At 44.7% G+C, this 16,518-nt stretch overlaps 1 protein-coding gene across 1 annotated transcript in view; it reads right to left on the bottom strand.

Moving 5' to 3' along the window:
• Positions 1-399: 399 nt before the first annotated feature.
• ATXN3 (ataxin 3) overlaps positions 400-16,518 on the bottom strand; it is a gene marked incomplete at its 5' end in the record, with an annotated part of 36,137 nt that continues 20,018 nt past the window's right edge. Inside the window, 5 exon segments of the mRNA XM_073610060.1 lie at positions 400-1,104; positions 3,346-3,422; positions 7,306-7,429; positions 7,775-7,935; positions 13,384-13,513. Coding sequence (XP_073466161.1) covers positions 1,013-1,104; positions 3,346-3,422; positions 7,306-7,429; positions 7,775-7,935; positions 13,384-13,513 — 584 coding nt within the window.

Genomic DNA, 16,518 nt, shown 5'->3' with positions numbered 1-16,518 from the left:
ATCTGTCGCGCTCTCTCCTCCTGTCAGCATCCTCCTTTCACTGCAGCATGCTCGATTTTACCTCTTTGGTGCTGCTTCTGAATGAATGAATGATTTGTATAGCGCTTGCACATGCGAACTGAATCGCCTCAAGGCGATATCAGCTTCTCCCCCCTCCCGCTCTGAGCTTTGCTGAAACGGGGACTGCAAGAGGCTGGTAACCAGGTTCAAAATTCAGGTATTTACACTGCTTGCATTTAAAAAAAAAAAAATAATACATTTAATGATGAATACAGAGCTGCATTTTTTTTTGTGCCTTTTATATCTTCCTGGAGCTCAGTTATGAAAAATATACAAATACCTTCATTGTAAGAACCAAGTCCTGAGTCTCTCTTACACTCCTCCTCCTCATGATCATCATCATGATCATCGTTAGATTTATAACTGCTGTACAGATGCACTTTTCTGCCACAAATCGAAAAGACCCGTCACCTGAAGCCTCTGATGGAAGCAGCCGCCCTCTTGCCCACATATACTCGTTTCAAGGCAATTTTGCTGCCCCAAAACTACGATGCAGCTTGAGAAAGGCCAACTGCTTTGGAGTCTCCCGACATTGCTTTGTGACAGATCCACCCCCTCCCCCCCTTAGAACAGTTTCTGATAGGACAAGCTGATACTGCTGGCCAATCAGCAATGTAAACAGAATGGACTTTGGAGAGAAGCGATGGCCGCGCTGCGAGCTCCGTTTGGTCGTGTGAAGTTCAGCCAGGTAACAAAGCGGGACTTGTGGAGATATTTCTGGTATGACGGAGACACCACATCTGGAGATCAGGAAAAAGCAGGACAACATGATGATCTTCTTGTGAAAGTAAAATGCCACACAGACACCTTTTTTAAAAAGACACCCATAAAAGCTTCAAATATATCCCAAAAGCAGACGCCCGTCCAGAGGATAGACTGAATATGTACATCCTTTTACTACCTGCGCAACAAAAGCAGGTCAGTGTAAACAGACAGGCCCGGAGCCCAAGGGTCATTTTTCCTGGGGTCTCGGTCCTGTCCCGCCTGTATTGATGGATATTTTTATGGGGGCTCTGAGCAAGTCTTCATCGTTCGTTGCAGGATCTGCAGGAGAAGGTCTGGTGTTAGTGTTTACAGTATATTCTCTGTAGCACAGCAAATCTCATTCACAATTTGGAAGCATTGACTCTTAAAGTGCATTAAGATAAAAAAAAAAAAGCTTCTGTCTGCAGCAGCCCCCCCCCCCACTTACCTGAGCCCTATCTCCATCCAGCGATGGGGCACTAGAGTGTCGGCTGTCTGGGACGCTCTCTCCTCATTGGCTGAGACAGCAGTGGGTGTCATTGGCTCTCACTGCTGTTAACCCCCTCTCACCCACCGTATAGACCAGGGATATGCAATTAGCGGACCTTCAGCTCTTGCAAAAATACAAGTCCCATCATGCCTCTGCCTCTGGTTGTCATGCTTGTGGCTGTCAGAGTCTTGCTATGCCTCATGGGACTTGTAGTTCTGCAACAGCTGGAGGTCCGCTAATTGCATATCCCTGTTGTAGACAAATGACAGCGGGCGGTATGCTCTATTGTTCTGGGACAATGTCATATCACTGGGACATGACGTGACCCCGATTCTCGGTAAAGACCTGATGACACAGCTCTTTACCCATGTGATCATCTATGTCCAATCACATGTAAACAAGGAAATGCCAGTTATCGACTCTCCTCGTCTCACGTTGACAGAGTATGAGGAGAGGGGAGCCGATCAATGGCATTTCCTGATGGGAGACCTGTACAGATAATCAGGGCACTGATTATCAGTGCAGCCCCAACAGTGATGTCAGTCTGCCTGCTCATCAGTGAGCATCAGTGCCCCACCGGGGCAGCCTCATCAGCGCCCACCGGGGCAGCCTCATCAGCGCCCACCGGGGCAGCCTCATCAGCGCCCACCGGGGCAGCCTCATCAGCGCCCACCGCGCCAGCCTCATCAGCGCCCATCAGTGGGCGCTGATGAGGCTTTTTTACAAAATTGGCAATGGCATTTCCGGGGCAGCCTCATCAGCGCCCACCGCGGCAGCCTCATCAGCACCCATCAGTGGGCGCTGATGAGGCTTTTTTACAAAATTTTCTGACAAAAACTAGGAAAAAAAAGCTTTGTTGCCTTGGCGGTATGTTTTGGGTCATTGTCATGCTGGAAGACCCATTTTCAGTGTTCTGGCTGAGGGAAAAAGGTTCTCATCCAAGATTGTACAATACATGGCCACGTCCATTGGCCCCTCAATGTGGCATAGTCAGTCTGTACCTTTAGCAGAGAAACCGCCCCAAAGCATAATGTTTCCACCTTCATGCTTGACTGTAGGGATGGTGTTCTTAGGGTCATAGTCAGCATTTTTCTTCCTCCAAACATGGCGAGTCGATTTAATGCCAAAGAGCTCAATTTTGGGTCTCATCTGACCACAGCACCTTCTCCCAATCCTTCTCTGAATCATTTAGATGTTCATTGGCATGACTGTACAAGTGCCTTCTTGAAGAGGGGGACTCGTCGTGTTTGGAGGAAGAAAAATGCTGACTATGACCCTAAGAACACCATCCCTACAGTCTAGTACTGAGGTGGAAACATGATGCTTTGGGACCGTTTCTCTGCTAAAAAGGTAAAGACTGACTTTGCCACACTGAGAGGCCAATAGACGGGACCATGTATTAGAAAATCTTGGATGAGAACCTTCTTCCCTCAGCCAGAACACTGAAGATGGGTCATGGATGGGTCTTCCAGCATGACAATGACCCAGAAAATACCGCCCAAGGCAACAAAGGAGTGGCTCAAGAAGAAGCACATTAAGGACATGGAGTCTCCAGACCTTAATCCTATAGAAAATTTATGGAGGGAGCTGAAACTTCGAGTTGCCATGCAACAGCCAAGAAACCTTCAGGATTTAGAGAAGATCTGTAAAAGAAGAGTGGACCAAAATTCCTCCTGAAATGAGTGCAAACCTGGTCATCAACTACAAGAAACGTCTGACCTCTGTGCTTGGCAGCAAGGGTTTCTCCACCAAGTCATGTTTTGCTTGGGGATTAAATACTTTATTTTACTAACTGAACTGCAACTCAATTTATAATATTTGTATCGTGTTTAGTGGATTTTTGGTTGATATTCTGTCTCTATCATTTAAAATACACCTATGATAAAAATGCTAGACCCTTCATTTCTTTGTAAGGGGCAAACTTACAAAATTTGCAGGGGATCAAATCCTTATTTTCCCTCACTGTATGCAGAATCATGGATAAAGACGCACTTCTGTGAGGCCGCCTATGTGTGTACAAGCGTCAGGAAGGGGTTAAAATTAAAACAAACCTTGGTCTGTGTTTGCAGAGTTGGCCGTGGTATTGTTCTCTGCAGATTCTTGTAGTTCAGGTTTCGACTGTTGCTGCCTAAAATAAAACACTGTTACAGTACAGGCCATTTATGAAAGGTGTAAACCAAACAGGTTATACAATACTCAAAATGCAATTGCGTGTCTCTCCTGTAATTAACTGACCTGTGTCTCAGCACTTCTGCTCCCCAAAACTGCATGCTGAATGCTTTGGAGGGAGGTGACCCTCACATACCCATTACGATTTGCACATCTTCCCCATTCAAACACCTCTAGGAGGTTTCTACGGCAGTGTGATGCTCAAGCCCAGTGTGGTCATGCGACCATAAAAGAAAAAAGACTGCCCAAAGAGGAAGCCTTACCCATAGGTAGTATGGTGGCATCAGCCACTAAAGAAAGTAGCAAATTCAAATAAAGTAATAAGTAAAAGCTCACAAAACATCCAGCTCAATACTCATAGTGCAGTATGCAAAACCAGTGACACTTGCCGAACAAACAAAAAAAATAAAAAAAATAAATAAAAAAGGAAAGAAGAAGAAGAAGAGGTGCCCACAAAACTAATAAAAGGGGGACATATGATCCTCTAACCATCAAGAGTCACCAGACCATTCAGATTACAAGCTCAGGTAATCCAGAGAAAGTCTGGCCAGAAAACCAGGAGGACTGCGCGCGGTGGGTGGCTGGAGAGACGCTGGCTTATGCAGAGAGGGGTTCCGGCCGTTGTCAGGTGTGGACCCGGTGATGGCATCATCACCCAGTGTGTCGGGGAGAGAGGAAGGTGTGACGTCACAAGGGGGTGGGCTCTCCGGGTGACGTCACCAGGTTGGCTATATAAGAAATGCCAGACAGCGGGAGTCGACACAACGAAGCCAGCCAGCGTGGGAGGAAGAGCGTGTTTTTTATTTTTAGCAGGCAGCGGTGGACGACGAAGAAGAAAGCACCGGGAGAAGAAACGCCGGAGGAAGAAGGAGAAGACACAATTTTTGATAAAAGACTTCCCTTGTGTTTTGTAACACTACACTTTTATTTTTTTTTGGTGAATGGGTAGGGGTACAATGTACACTATACTCATTCACATTGGGGAGGGGGGCCCACTTGTTATAGGGGGCTTCCAGATTCTGATAAGCCCCCTGCCCGCAGACCCCCACAACCACTGCACAGGGTTGTCGGGAAGAGGCTCTTGTCCCCATCAACATGGGGACAAGGTGCTTTGGGTAGGAGCACCCCTCTTCATGTTGAGGGCACGCGGCCTAGTATGGTTCAGGAGGAGGGGGGCACACTCGCTCGTCCCCTCCTTTCCTGACCTCCCGGGCTGCATGTTCAGATAAGGGTCTGATATGGATTATGGGGGGGCCATTTTTTTTTTATTTTGGCGTGGGGGTGTCCCCTCCAAATCCATACCTTCGAGTCTGGTATAGACCTGGGGTAGGACCCCATGGCGTTTTTTTTTTTTTTTTTTTTTACAACTTGTTTTTTTCCCGCTGACAGCTGATGACTCATCGGTTGTTAAGGACGTGACTGCCAGCTTCCTGGCCCGCTCCTTCACAACCGGCTACATACAGTGAATTTAAAGCAAAAAATACAAATAAAATCGCGGTAAAAACACAGTGCTTGCATTTTGGATGCAGGTCCATTGAAATCTATTACATGCAAAAAACGGAAAAAAAAGTCCCTGACCCTTTCCAAAAACAAAATGCATTGATGTGAACGTGTTCCATAGGAACTCATGTTAAAAATAATGTCCTGCGTTTCTGCAAAGAGCATAAAAAAAATGCATCAGTGTGAACGGAGCCTAAGGCTGAGAACCGAGCGCTCAAACACCATTGATCAGTGCTCGCTGAGAGAGCCAATGACTATCTGTCACTGGCTCTCTGCTCTGCCTCTCCCTCGCTCAACGGACCACAGGTCTGTGGAGTGGGCAGGAGTGGCCAGCTTAGGCTCTCAGCGGCTCGCCAAGAGGCTGAGCCGGGTGCCGGTCCAGGCATGTGGGCGGATCATGACTTTGTAGAGATCTTGCCCCAGCCTGGCTTGGCTCTGATGTCAGCCCACTGAAAACGGGTCACTGGAATGCAGAATGAACTGCACTCCTGTGATCCACAGGAGAAGTACAGCCAAACGAGGTTTGGCTGTACTTCTCCTTTAAATTGCAATGATTTTTCAGATGCAGCCTTTGGCTTCCTCTGTGCTGCTTCTCCAAACTTCTGGTCGGTGAGAGTGCTCTATGAATATCATGCCAAGTCACCTGATCTCCCTCTTCAGGACTACACGTCCCATCATACCTAGCATCATTGCGCACGTGCGCTGCTCCCCCTACAGGCAGCCCCCTCAATACTCACCTGAGCCCCATCAAAATGCAGCAGTTTGCACGGGAGCCTTGGCTGTTCCGGGTGTCTCTCTCATCATTGGCTGAGACACAGCAGCGGGAGCCATTGGTTTCCACTGCTGTTAACCACAGCCAGTGAGCTAATGAGGAGAGAGTGGGGGCGGGGCCAGAGCGCTGCTCTAAGAGGTAGATTTATGAAAGCTGGAGCACTCAGAATCTGGTGCAGCTGTGCATGGTAGCGAATCAGCTGCTAACTGCAGCTTGTTCAATAAATTGCTTTGACAATAAAACTTAAAAAAAAAAAAAAAAAGATTTTGCACTCTCCAGTTTTAGTAGTCTTATAGATGCATAGATCAGGGCTCGGGAGCGAGCACGCACCATTGCCCTCATAGCAAGCGGCTTGCTACTGGGGGCACTGGTAAAGGGGGAGGAGCGCCAGCGGGGGAACCCGAGAAAAAGAAGATCGGGGCTGCTCTGTGCAAAACCTCATCATTTTTATACACAGTGCACGGTTTTTACACTTACACTTCGCATTTTCTTTGCACCTTATTTAATTATTTGTAGTATCATTTAGTACTACTATTCATGAATCACAATCATCTTTTCACATTAGCACACTTTTATAACATTTTAACAAAATGACATTTTACTTTGACTATTCATTTATTTTGAATTTTATGGGACGCAAACAATACTTTGAAATATTCATACATCGACATTTGTAATTACTGTCAGTCTCAGTATATACATCTTGAAACATTTACAATGATGATTTAATTACTAATTTATCAATTAACTAATGGCTACCAATGGGTGTTTGTTGCAGGTGTGTACTCTTTCGCCCCCCCAGGGGGGCGTGTACTAGTGTGGCTCCTTGTAAGCCCCTTGGGGTTGGCTCTTCTTTCCTGGGGAAGTGGGGGTGGGCCTGTGCACCCCTCCGATTCTCCAATCGCTCCAACCATCTTAGAATATGGAACACTCATTCCATTCTTTTAACGGTAAAATCCACTACCATGATCGATTGTGATGAATGACGATAAATTCTATAATTCTGAATACATGTATATTTATATATTTTTTAGATCTAAACGTGCCCCCTGAAGAGACTGTATCTAGGTCGAAACGCGTCGGGGCTTGTTTACTCTACACTATGTAATGTAATGATGTGTCGAATGTGGGTTTTTTTTACCGTATTATGGAATATGAATTATGTCATTGGACCAGATTTTTTATTTGTACATACTGTATTCAACCAAATGATTTCATTGGACATTTTGTAAATAAATTGTTTCTCCTATACCAACAAGAAATAATCTCTTTTATGTTGTACATTGCCGTTTTAAAGCCCTACTGGGGAACAAACTTTTCTAGATAAACTATCTTCGGGGTGCGCAGCTCCTTTTGTCTCTTTTATATGTGTCTTTCTAATTGCTGTGCAAAACCATTGCACAGAGCAGGGGAGTATGACATGTTACGTAAAAAAAAAAAAAAAAAAAAAAAATTAAACTTTAATATCACTTTAAATTTTAAGGCTTGAAAGTCATGCTGGACCCACATCCAATCACAGACTTTCTTCTTTCCCTAAATAACTACACTTATGGTTTTACTCTGGTCTTACTTTTCAAAGTACATCTGTCTCCTCTGACGAAGCTGCTCTTGCGTCAGCAAATCCTGTTTGCAGATCTCCGACGTCTGCGGCTGGCTAGAGGAAGCCAATTCTGTCACATCCTGGCGAGGTCCTCCTGAAAGAATATTACAGGAGAAGACTTGTGGGCTGACCGACATCTACAAACAAATATATCCATTTCCTTTGTAGCACAACTATAAACTACAGCAATGATAGACTATAAAAAAAATAAAAAATAAAAAAAAAATGTGCCTCTTTGCTGAAAGGAGGCCACAACGTTCTGAAAATACTTGTTCAGTCATCCCTCATGGAGTCCAATGGTAAGATTTTACTGCAGCAGGTTTTGCCCCCTGCCCTCTCCTACAGGAAGGGACATTGCTTTCCACAATAACCGGATCTCATATACTGAAAGTGTTAAGTAACCTGCTGCAATGCTCTCTGCAAGTCTTGTCACCTGTACCTTGCATACTGAGAAGAATGGCCCTGCGGAGATCCGCTTCCTCGTCTTCCATGTCTATCTGTTGTCTGCTCAAAGCAAGGGCCTTCTGTAGGTTCTCTTCATCCTCATCCATCCCGGTGGTGGCATCGTACAACTTGGTCTCTTCCTCACTTTTTTGAACTCTGCGTCACAGAATAAGACTCAATATTAATAAGTAGACTGAGAACGAGAAGGACCTGACCCCCCGCTTACAGTACATGAGATGCTTCCTGTACAGGAATATAATTTTTGAAAATGGAATTTGTTTGTACTTGTCATAAAAATCATTTTCTCTGGGTCCACAGCAGATCTCTCAGGATAAGCCCTCCCCCTAGCACAGGGGTGCCCAACACTTTGAAGAGGGAGAGCCACTTAAGCGACTTGGTAACCGGTCGCGGAGCGGGCGATTGACAGGTCCGTGTCCACTCCGTATATTCAGAATGGACACAGTACGCTCTACTCTATGGGCCCTGTGATCAGACGGAAGGGGACGGATTCCCGCCCCCCCCTTTTTTTTAGTGGATCGGATTGAAGGTAGGCGGGTGTAAATGGACACAATCTGCTGAAAGGGGTGGAAGGAGGGTCCGATTGGGTCGGACCGATCGTGTGAAAGGGGCCGAAGGCTGCTTTTACACCGATTTGCTGCGGTTTACGCGCACCACGGGTGCAGCGTAGTGCAACTGTGGCTTTCCTGTGGGTTAGCTGCACTTTGCCATAGAATCCTATTATATCCTGTAGGTATGGTGCACTTTCTGAAAACGCACCAAACTTGCAGGTAATAACAGAAGTCTATGGCTCGGTGCAGGTAACCCGCAGGCGCACTGCTCTGCACCTGTGGATCAGTTTGAAAGCAGCCCGGTAACCACTGCAGAACAGATATGCCCATATATACACTGTGATTTAGGTAATAAACTTACCTTTAGAGCCCTTCACACTGGGGCGGTAGAGGTAAAGCGCCGCTTGTTTTAGCGGCGCTTTACCGCTGTATTTGGGCAGGAGCGGGGCACTTTTAACCCCCTAGAAAAGGTTAAAAAGGGCTGCTTGCAAATTGCTTTGCCTGCGATTCGGCAGCGCTGCCCATGCATTCCAATAATCAGGGGCGGTGGAGGAGCGGTGCTTACACTACTCGCAAACCGTCCCAAGGATGCTGCTTGCAAGACTTTTATTTTAATGTCCTGCAAGTGCACCGCTCGAGTGTGAAAGCACTTGGGGCATTTTTCATGCACTTTACAGGCGCTTTTTTTAGCGCTAAAGCTCCTGAAAAACACCCCAGTGAGAAAGGGGTCTTAAGTCTACCATTCAGGTATTGCTGGCTGTTGCTATCCCAGGTGGAGTACATTTGGTATCACTCCACCTGTCACTATACAGGAAGCATCGGCTTATGCGGCTCTGCTCAGCAGCCGCTTGCTTCCTCTACCGCCCGCTTCATTCAGAACACGGATTCTCTGGGATGGCAGGTTGGCAACCTGCAAACTGGGCTTGCCATCCCGGAACAGAACTGGCTGGGCACCCCTAGCAGGATGGACACAAAGCCAAAACAGCAGAATGGAATGCTCCCCTCCTTGTGGGCTGTACCCCTCTGCACAAGAAGAGAGCCCAATTTTAGTTGTGTGTCCAAAGGAAGTGCTAGAGATTTTAACTCTTTAAAAAGTTAGTGTCATTAAACCAATATCATTAAGAACAGTCAGTACATGCTGTATTACATGCTGTTCTGTATTCTGCAAAAAAACCTGATTGATCCTGCTGTTCATGGCCCCTCCCTCCTTGTCTGTGTCCCCACTGCAGCCTGAGATTGTATAAACCAGCTGTTGCCACATCTACTGAGCATGCTCCAGTTTCAGTTCCCTTCTAAGCTATTCATTTCCTCCTTTTTCTTATCTGTGCAGCTCCTGTGACTAAAACTAAAGAGTCACACATGTGGGCGTGACAGCCCGCTCCCTACCTACTCTTTCATGCCCACTAAACAGCAAAACACAATGGGGGAGGTATATTACATGTTGATTGATGGAGGCTTCACTTCCCTGTAATTCTAAGCATATAGATACAGGATGGAGGGAAGAGAAACAGGCTGTGATTGGCAGAACCTCCCCCTAGATAGCCCACACCATGTTTTTGCTCAAAAAAAAAAACCACAGCAATCAGAGAGCGTGCCAGATGCGCGCCAGGGGTGTGGAACAGAGCCGCGCTGTAGCAGTCTTTCGGCTATGGCGCGGTTAGGATGATTTAAAAAACATTTTTTTTATAATAATATTTATGTATCTTTACTTTGTATTTCGAAAAGTTTTTTTTTGTTTTGTTTTTTTTCTTTTTATTGCTATCTGTGCCCCAGTTTTTCCTGTTTACCGTTATCATAGAGAGTGAAATTCCCAAATTTTTGAGTTGTCCCCAGAAAAGTATTAGGAGGTGAAATCTTGGGGACATTAGTTATGGTGACACCTAGAGGTCGACCGATATATGGCTTTTTTTACTTAATCGGCATCTGCCGATTGTGCTGATAAAAAAAGCCGATTCAGCGGGACTTGCAAATGACTTCTGTAATAGAAGTCAATTGCAAGTTGTCTGAAGTTTTCTTCTCTCCTCCTCTGGGCAGCCAAGTCTGATAAGAAGATACATTGCATCTCTTTCAGGTTCTTTTATCAATAGACTGAACTCCGTGGAGAAGTTTTCAGTTTAACCATTTAAAGACTAAATCTTTTCTGACACTTGTTGCTTTTACAAGTAAAAATCCAGTATTTTCTGCTATAAAATCACTTGGAACCCCCAAACATTATATATATATTTTTTTTAGCAGAGACCCTAGGGAATAAACTAGTGGTTGTTGCAATATATTATGTCACACGGTATTTGCGCAGCGGTCTTTCAAACGCAATTTTTTTTTTTAAAAATACAGTAATGAAATTAAAAAAAAAAAAAAAAAAAAATGCAGTAAAGTTAGCCCATTTTTTTTTCGTCCAAAAGTTTTGATTACCTGTTTTTGTGTATTTAATATTTAAGATATAGTTTTTTTTTTTTTTATCGAAATTCTACATACAAGTGAACTGATTGGAGGTTTGTTTTGTTTAATAAATGTTTAAATATAAAAAATTTTCTGTATCACTTATTACTTAAGGCTGCTTTCACACTGGAGCGGGCAGGCGTTGACGGTAAAACGCTGTTAATTTTAGCGGCGCTTTACCGTCATTTTAGTGGCGCTATTCTGCTGCTAGCGGGGCGCTTATAACCCAGCTAGCGGCCGAGGAAGGGGTTAAATACGGGTGGTGGAGGAGCGGTTTTACACCGCTCCAAAGATGCTGCTTGCAGGACTTTTTTTTAACATCCTGCCAGCACATCGCCTCAGTGTGAAAGCACTGGAGCTTTCACACAGACTGCAGGGGAGCCGTTTTACAGGCGCTATTTTTAGCCCAAAAGCGCCTGAAAAACGCCCCAGTGTGAAAGGGGTATAACTGTTAGATTTTATGAGATGAAGGGAAAAAAAAAAAAAAAAAAAAATCGGCCTAATATATCGGCCATCGGCCACCACGATTTCTAAATATCGGCTTTGGCATCGGCCAGAGAAAAACCCATATCGGTCGACCTCTAGTGACACCCCAGGATTCCCTCACTTTGGAGGTATTTCCTCCCACTTCCTGTTTGGCTATGGGACAGGAAATGAGGGGAAATCTCTCCAAAAGGGACAGAGATGCAAAAAAAAAAATAACCCTCCCTTTATCAATCTATAGTTCTACTTTATTCAACTCTTTAACTAATAAGTCCTGCTTATCCACATTCACCATTCCAATGACAGCATTATTACGGGCACCCGAGTCACTCAAACCAAGCACCAGCAGATATGTAGAATTTAGCTTCAACGGGACAAGTCTAAATTCTTGGGTAGAGCTTATTCTCAAGCCATGACTTTAGTTCCAAAGTGAAACCAGCATCAGGGGGTACACAGATGGGTTCTTTCCTGGTTAACAAAAGGCAGGAGTTGTGTTTTTCTGCTGCCCTGCTAATCATTATACCCTTCCCGCCGAGTGTACACAGATGTGCGGCCTCGGCTTTCGGGGGTTATAGCGGAATGATGCCTGCAGCTGCAGGCATCATCCCGGTACCGTTTTGTAGAGCGGGCGAACGGCTTTCCAGGGATAACAACCGATGCGGCTAAAAGCCGCTCGGCTGTTATCCCGGCCGAGCGGGAGGGGACGTCCCCCCCCTCCCGCAGCCTCCCGCCGCTCTGAACGGGGCTCAGGTCCCACCGGGAGTCCTGATCATCGATCCGCCTCTTCCGGCGGCTAGGGACAGACTGGCACAAAGCCAGAAACGGCTTCGTTCCAGTCTCCTGATTGTAAACACGGAAGCGACATCACTTCCTGGTTACTCGGCTGCCAATGGCGCTGGTTTAAAAAAAATATACAGTATTCAGAATACTTTGAAGTGCAAAGGAGGAATCGGGGGTCCCTCCATAAAGAGTACCTGTCACCACCTATTACTGTCACAAGGGATGTTTACATTCCTTGTGACAGCAATAAAAGTGATTTTTTTTTTTTTTAAACACAATTTAATAATATAAAAATAAATAAAATAAATAAGAAAAAATAAAAAATGTTTAAACCCACCCGTCCCGCAAGCTTGTGCAGCAAAGAAAACGCATACGGAAGTCGCGCCCGCATATGTAAACGGTGTTCAAATCACACGTGAGGTATCTCCGCGATAGTCAGAGTGAGAGCAATAATTCTAGCACTAGACCTCCTCTTAACCTGGTAATCATAAAAAAAAAAAAAAAAAAAAAAAAAAACTTTAAAGCATCGCCTTTGGAGATTCTTAGGTACCGTAGTTTGTCGCAATTCCACGAGCGCGTGCAATTATAAAAGCGTGACATGTTTGGTATCTATTTACTCGGCGTAACATCATCTTTCACATTATACAAAAAGATTGTGCTAACTTTACGGTTTTGTTTTTTTTTTTAATTCATGAAAGTGTCCCTTTTCCCAAAAAGTTGCATTTAAAACACCGCGGCACAAATACCGTGTGACATAAAATATTGCAACAATCGCCATTTTATTCTCTAGATTCTCTGCTAAAAAATATATATATATATATATATATATATATATATATATATATATATATATATATATATATATATATAAATGTTTGGGGGCTCTAAGTAATTTTCTAGCAAAAAATACGGATTTTAACTTGTAAACACCAAATGTCAGAAATAGGCTTAGTCAAGAAAGGGATATGCAGCGATCTGTTCCTCGGCTCCTGCCCACCTCAGCTCACCAACAAAGACTCTGTGCTTGCTTTAGAAAAGCAGTGAAGATTTATGAAGTTTATGAGTTCCCCATGACAAGTTTTGAGGGGGGAGGGGGGGGGGGAACAAAACGCGTTGGCAGCATGGCCAGGCGGAGGTTGTCTCTCTTATTACCACCATAGGACTCAGTGGATGTGCGGCACTAGGGATCTTTCCTCTCTTCCTTCCAAAGGTTTATGGAACAGTGGCCTTTCTCCATGCTCCAACCATTCTGCCTCTCGCCATCACTTCAGATTGGGAATTACTGGTGCTAAAAAACACTGGAAAAAACAAAAAACACTGCTGCCACGTCTACCTTTGGTTTCGGACAGCCAGGTCCTCTCCAATGAGCCTCGGTCGCTGCATCTGCTGAACTAGAACCATCTGCAGGAGCTGGTCCGCCTCACAGTCTGGAAGGTCACCCTTTACTACAAAAATAGAGTAGCCTGGATAAAAAAAAAAAAAAAGGGTTACAGTATTCTGGTGAATGGCACTGTCAAACCGTGTACTGCAGGAACTTTACAAATAAAGTTATTTAAAAAGAGTCAGGGACAGGGGCACCCCTCTTTAACCACTTCAGCTCCGGGAAGTTCTAACCCCCTTCATGACCGTGACATTTTCTGCTATTCAGCACTGCGCTACTTTACCTGGTAATTGCGCGGACACGCAACAATGTACCCAAACAAAATTGATATCAATTTTTTTTTTACACACACGCTTTCTTTTGGTGGCATTTCATCACTACTGGGTTTTTTTTTTTTTTTTCGCACTATAAAACTAAAATAGACCGAAAAGTTTGAAAAAATTAAAAAAAAAAAAAAAAAAAAAAAAAAAAACCACAACAATATTTTGCCAGAACACAATAGCACAGCTGGAGAGATCGCTGTACCAACATTGCTTGTGTCAGTACGGCGATCTGTGAGTTGTTTTTTCACTCAGCCCGCTGGGTTGATGCATATTTGCATCTTTGAAAGTTCGCAACGCGAAGGTTCATATGTAGAGGACTCACTGTATATACTAGATCTTTTTTTGTATACTACTAATGGTGATGATCAGCGAATGATAACGGGACTGCAATAGTGCGGCGCTGCAATCTGACGCCAACATCGGCAGTGGCCCTAAGGGCACTTTCACACTGGGGCGATGTGGGAGTCAGCAGTAAAGTGCCGCTGGTTTTAGCAGAGCTTTACTGTCATTTTTAGCGGCGCTTTTCGGACGCTAGCGGGGCGCTTTTAACCCCTGCTAGCAGCTGAAGAAAGGGTTTAAAGCGCTCGTGTTGCGGCGCCTGCCGAATCCTTTTGCAGGCGCTTCGGCAGCGCTGCCCATTCATTTCAATGGGCAGGGCGTTTTGGGAGCAGTTCCCAACCACCCCAAAGCTGCTGCTTGCAGGACTTTTTCTAACGTCCTGCAAGCGTACCGCCCTAATGTGAAAGCACTCGACCTTCCACACTGGGGAGGCGGTTTTCATGCGCTATTTTAAGCGCTGTCAGCATGAGGAGAGAAGTGCCAATAACTGGCTTCTGTTGACATCCGATTGGACACAGCTGATCATGAGGTAAAGAGCCGCCGATTAGCTCTTTACCTCGATCTGCGATTAGCAGTGTCTGGAGGACACTGATCACAGAGCACACGCCACCGAGTCCCGCAGCGGGCGCAATCACTGGAGGCCAGAACCAGCCACCCGCGCTGTAGCCGTCATTCGGCTATAGCGTGGCCGGCAAGTGTTTAATTAGTATCAGTTAGGGTCAGTGTGTTTTAGGTAGGACAACAAATAAAGTAAAATGCGCACTAATGCTTCTGGGCTGTACTATAGGTACAAACAACAAATACGTGGTATTGCTGCGTCAGGGGCAGGAGAATTTATTTTGGGTTGCACTTTGGTCGAAGGTTATGGTAGTAACAAGAAATAAATATACAGCTAAATTTAAAAAAAAAAAAAAAAGGATGATTTTTTTTTACTATTTTGGGCCAGTTTTCCTTTGGAATATTATATATATATATATATATATATATATATATATATATATATATATATTTATTTATTTATTTAACATACACACACACACACATACATACACACACACACACAGTATCTCACAAAAGTGAGTATGAGTACACCCCTCATATTTTTGTAAATATTTCATTATATCTTGTACTAACTTTTGTTGCCAGCGGTTTAGACATTAATGGCTGTGTGTTGAGTTATTTTGAGGGGACAGCAAATTTACACTGTTATACAAGCTGTACACACACTACTTTACATTGTAGACAAGTGTCATTTCTTCAGTGTTGTCACATGAAAAGATAGAAGAAAATATTTACATAAAATGTGAGGGGTGTACTCACTTTTGTGAGATACTGAATAATATATTATATATATATATATTATATATAAACACACACACACACACACACACACACACACCAGGAGATATCCATAACCATTTAATGCCAAATGAAAGCCCAATTTGTCCTGAAAAACAAAGGTGTAATCCACCTGGATACACCAAGTAGTTGTGATGAGATGTACAGGTTTACTAACATGTGTCAAAATTGTGCTTGGGCATTAGGATTTGTTTTACCCTTAGGCGTGAAGCGGTTAAGCAGTGCAAGATGGGGTTGCTGTGCAATAGAAAACCCAGTTAATTTGCAGAGCATAGAAAATACTTTGTTCCAATAGTTCCTAATTTTGGGACATTACCACCTAATGTGGAACATGGTGCCACGTAGCGTACAACCTCTGAAACACTCTGTGGAGGCTGTCTGATACATTCTGGCCAGGCAAGTGGGGACTATGTGCCATCTAGTCAGAACCTTAAGACTAACCTCTATTAAGGATACGTTCAAAATGCCCTTATAGGAGGCCTGAAATCTGGAATACAATGACTCCGGCTCCATGTCACAATCCAGGTCTCTCTCTCAATCCAGCATATGTGGTTGTTTCTGAGTAGGAGTGAGCAGCGATTCATGGTGCGTTGGACTTTAGTACAAAATAGAGATACCACCCCTGGTGCCTTGGCCTTCATTACACCATAGAGATACCACCCCTAGTGCCTTGGCCTTCAGTACACCAAAGAGATACCACCCCTAGTGCCTTGGCCTTTAGTACATCATACAGACACCACCCCTAGTGCCTTGGCCTTTAGTACATCATACAGACACCACCCCTAGTGCCTTGGCCTTTAGTACATCATACAGACACCACCCCTAGTGCCTTGGCCTTTAGTACACCATAGAGATACCACCCCTGGTGCCTTGGCCTTTAGTACATCATACAGATACCACCCCTGGTGCCTTGGCCTTTAGTCCACCATAGAGATACCACCCCTGGTGCCTTGGCCTTTGGTACACCATAGAGATACCACCCCTGGTGCCTTGGCCTTTAGTACACCATACAGATACCACCCCTGGTGCCTTGGCCTTTAGTCCACCATAGAGATACCACCCCTGG

The sequence above is a fragment of the Aquarana catesbeiana genome, linkage group LG13, assembly GCF_042186555.1.
Source record: "Aquarana catesbeiana isolate 2022-GZ linkage group LG13, ASM4218655v1, whole genome shotgun sequence".
Taxonomy (NCBI): Eukaryota; Metazoa; Chordata; class Amphibia; order Anura; family Ranidae; genus Aquarana; species Aquarana catesbeiana.
This window is presented reverse-complemented; position numbering and strand designations above follow the sequence as displayed.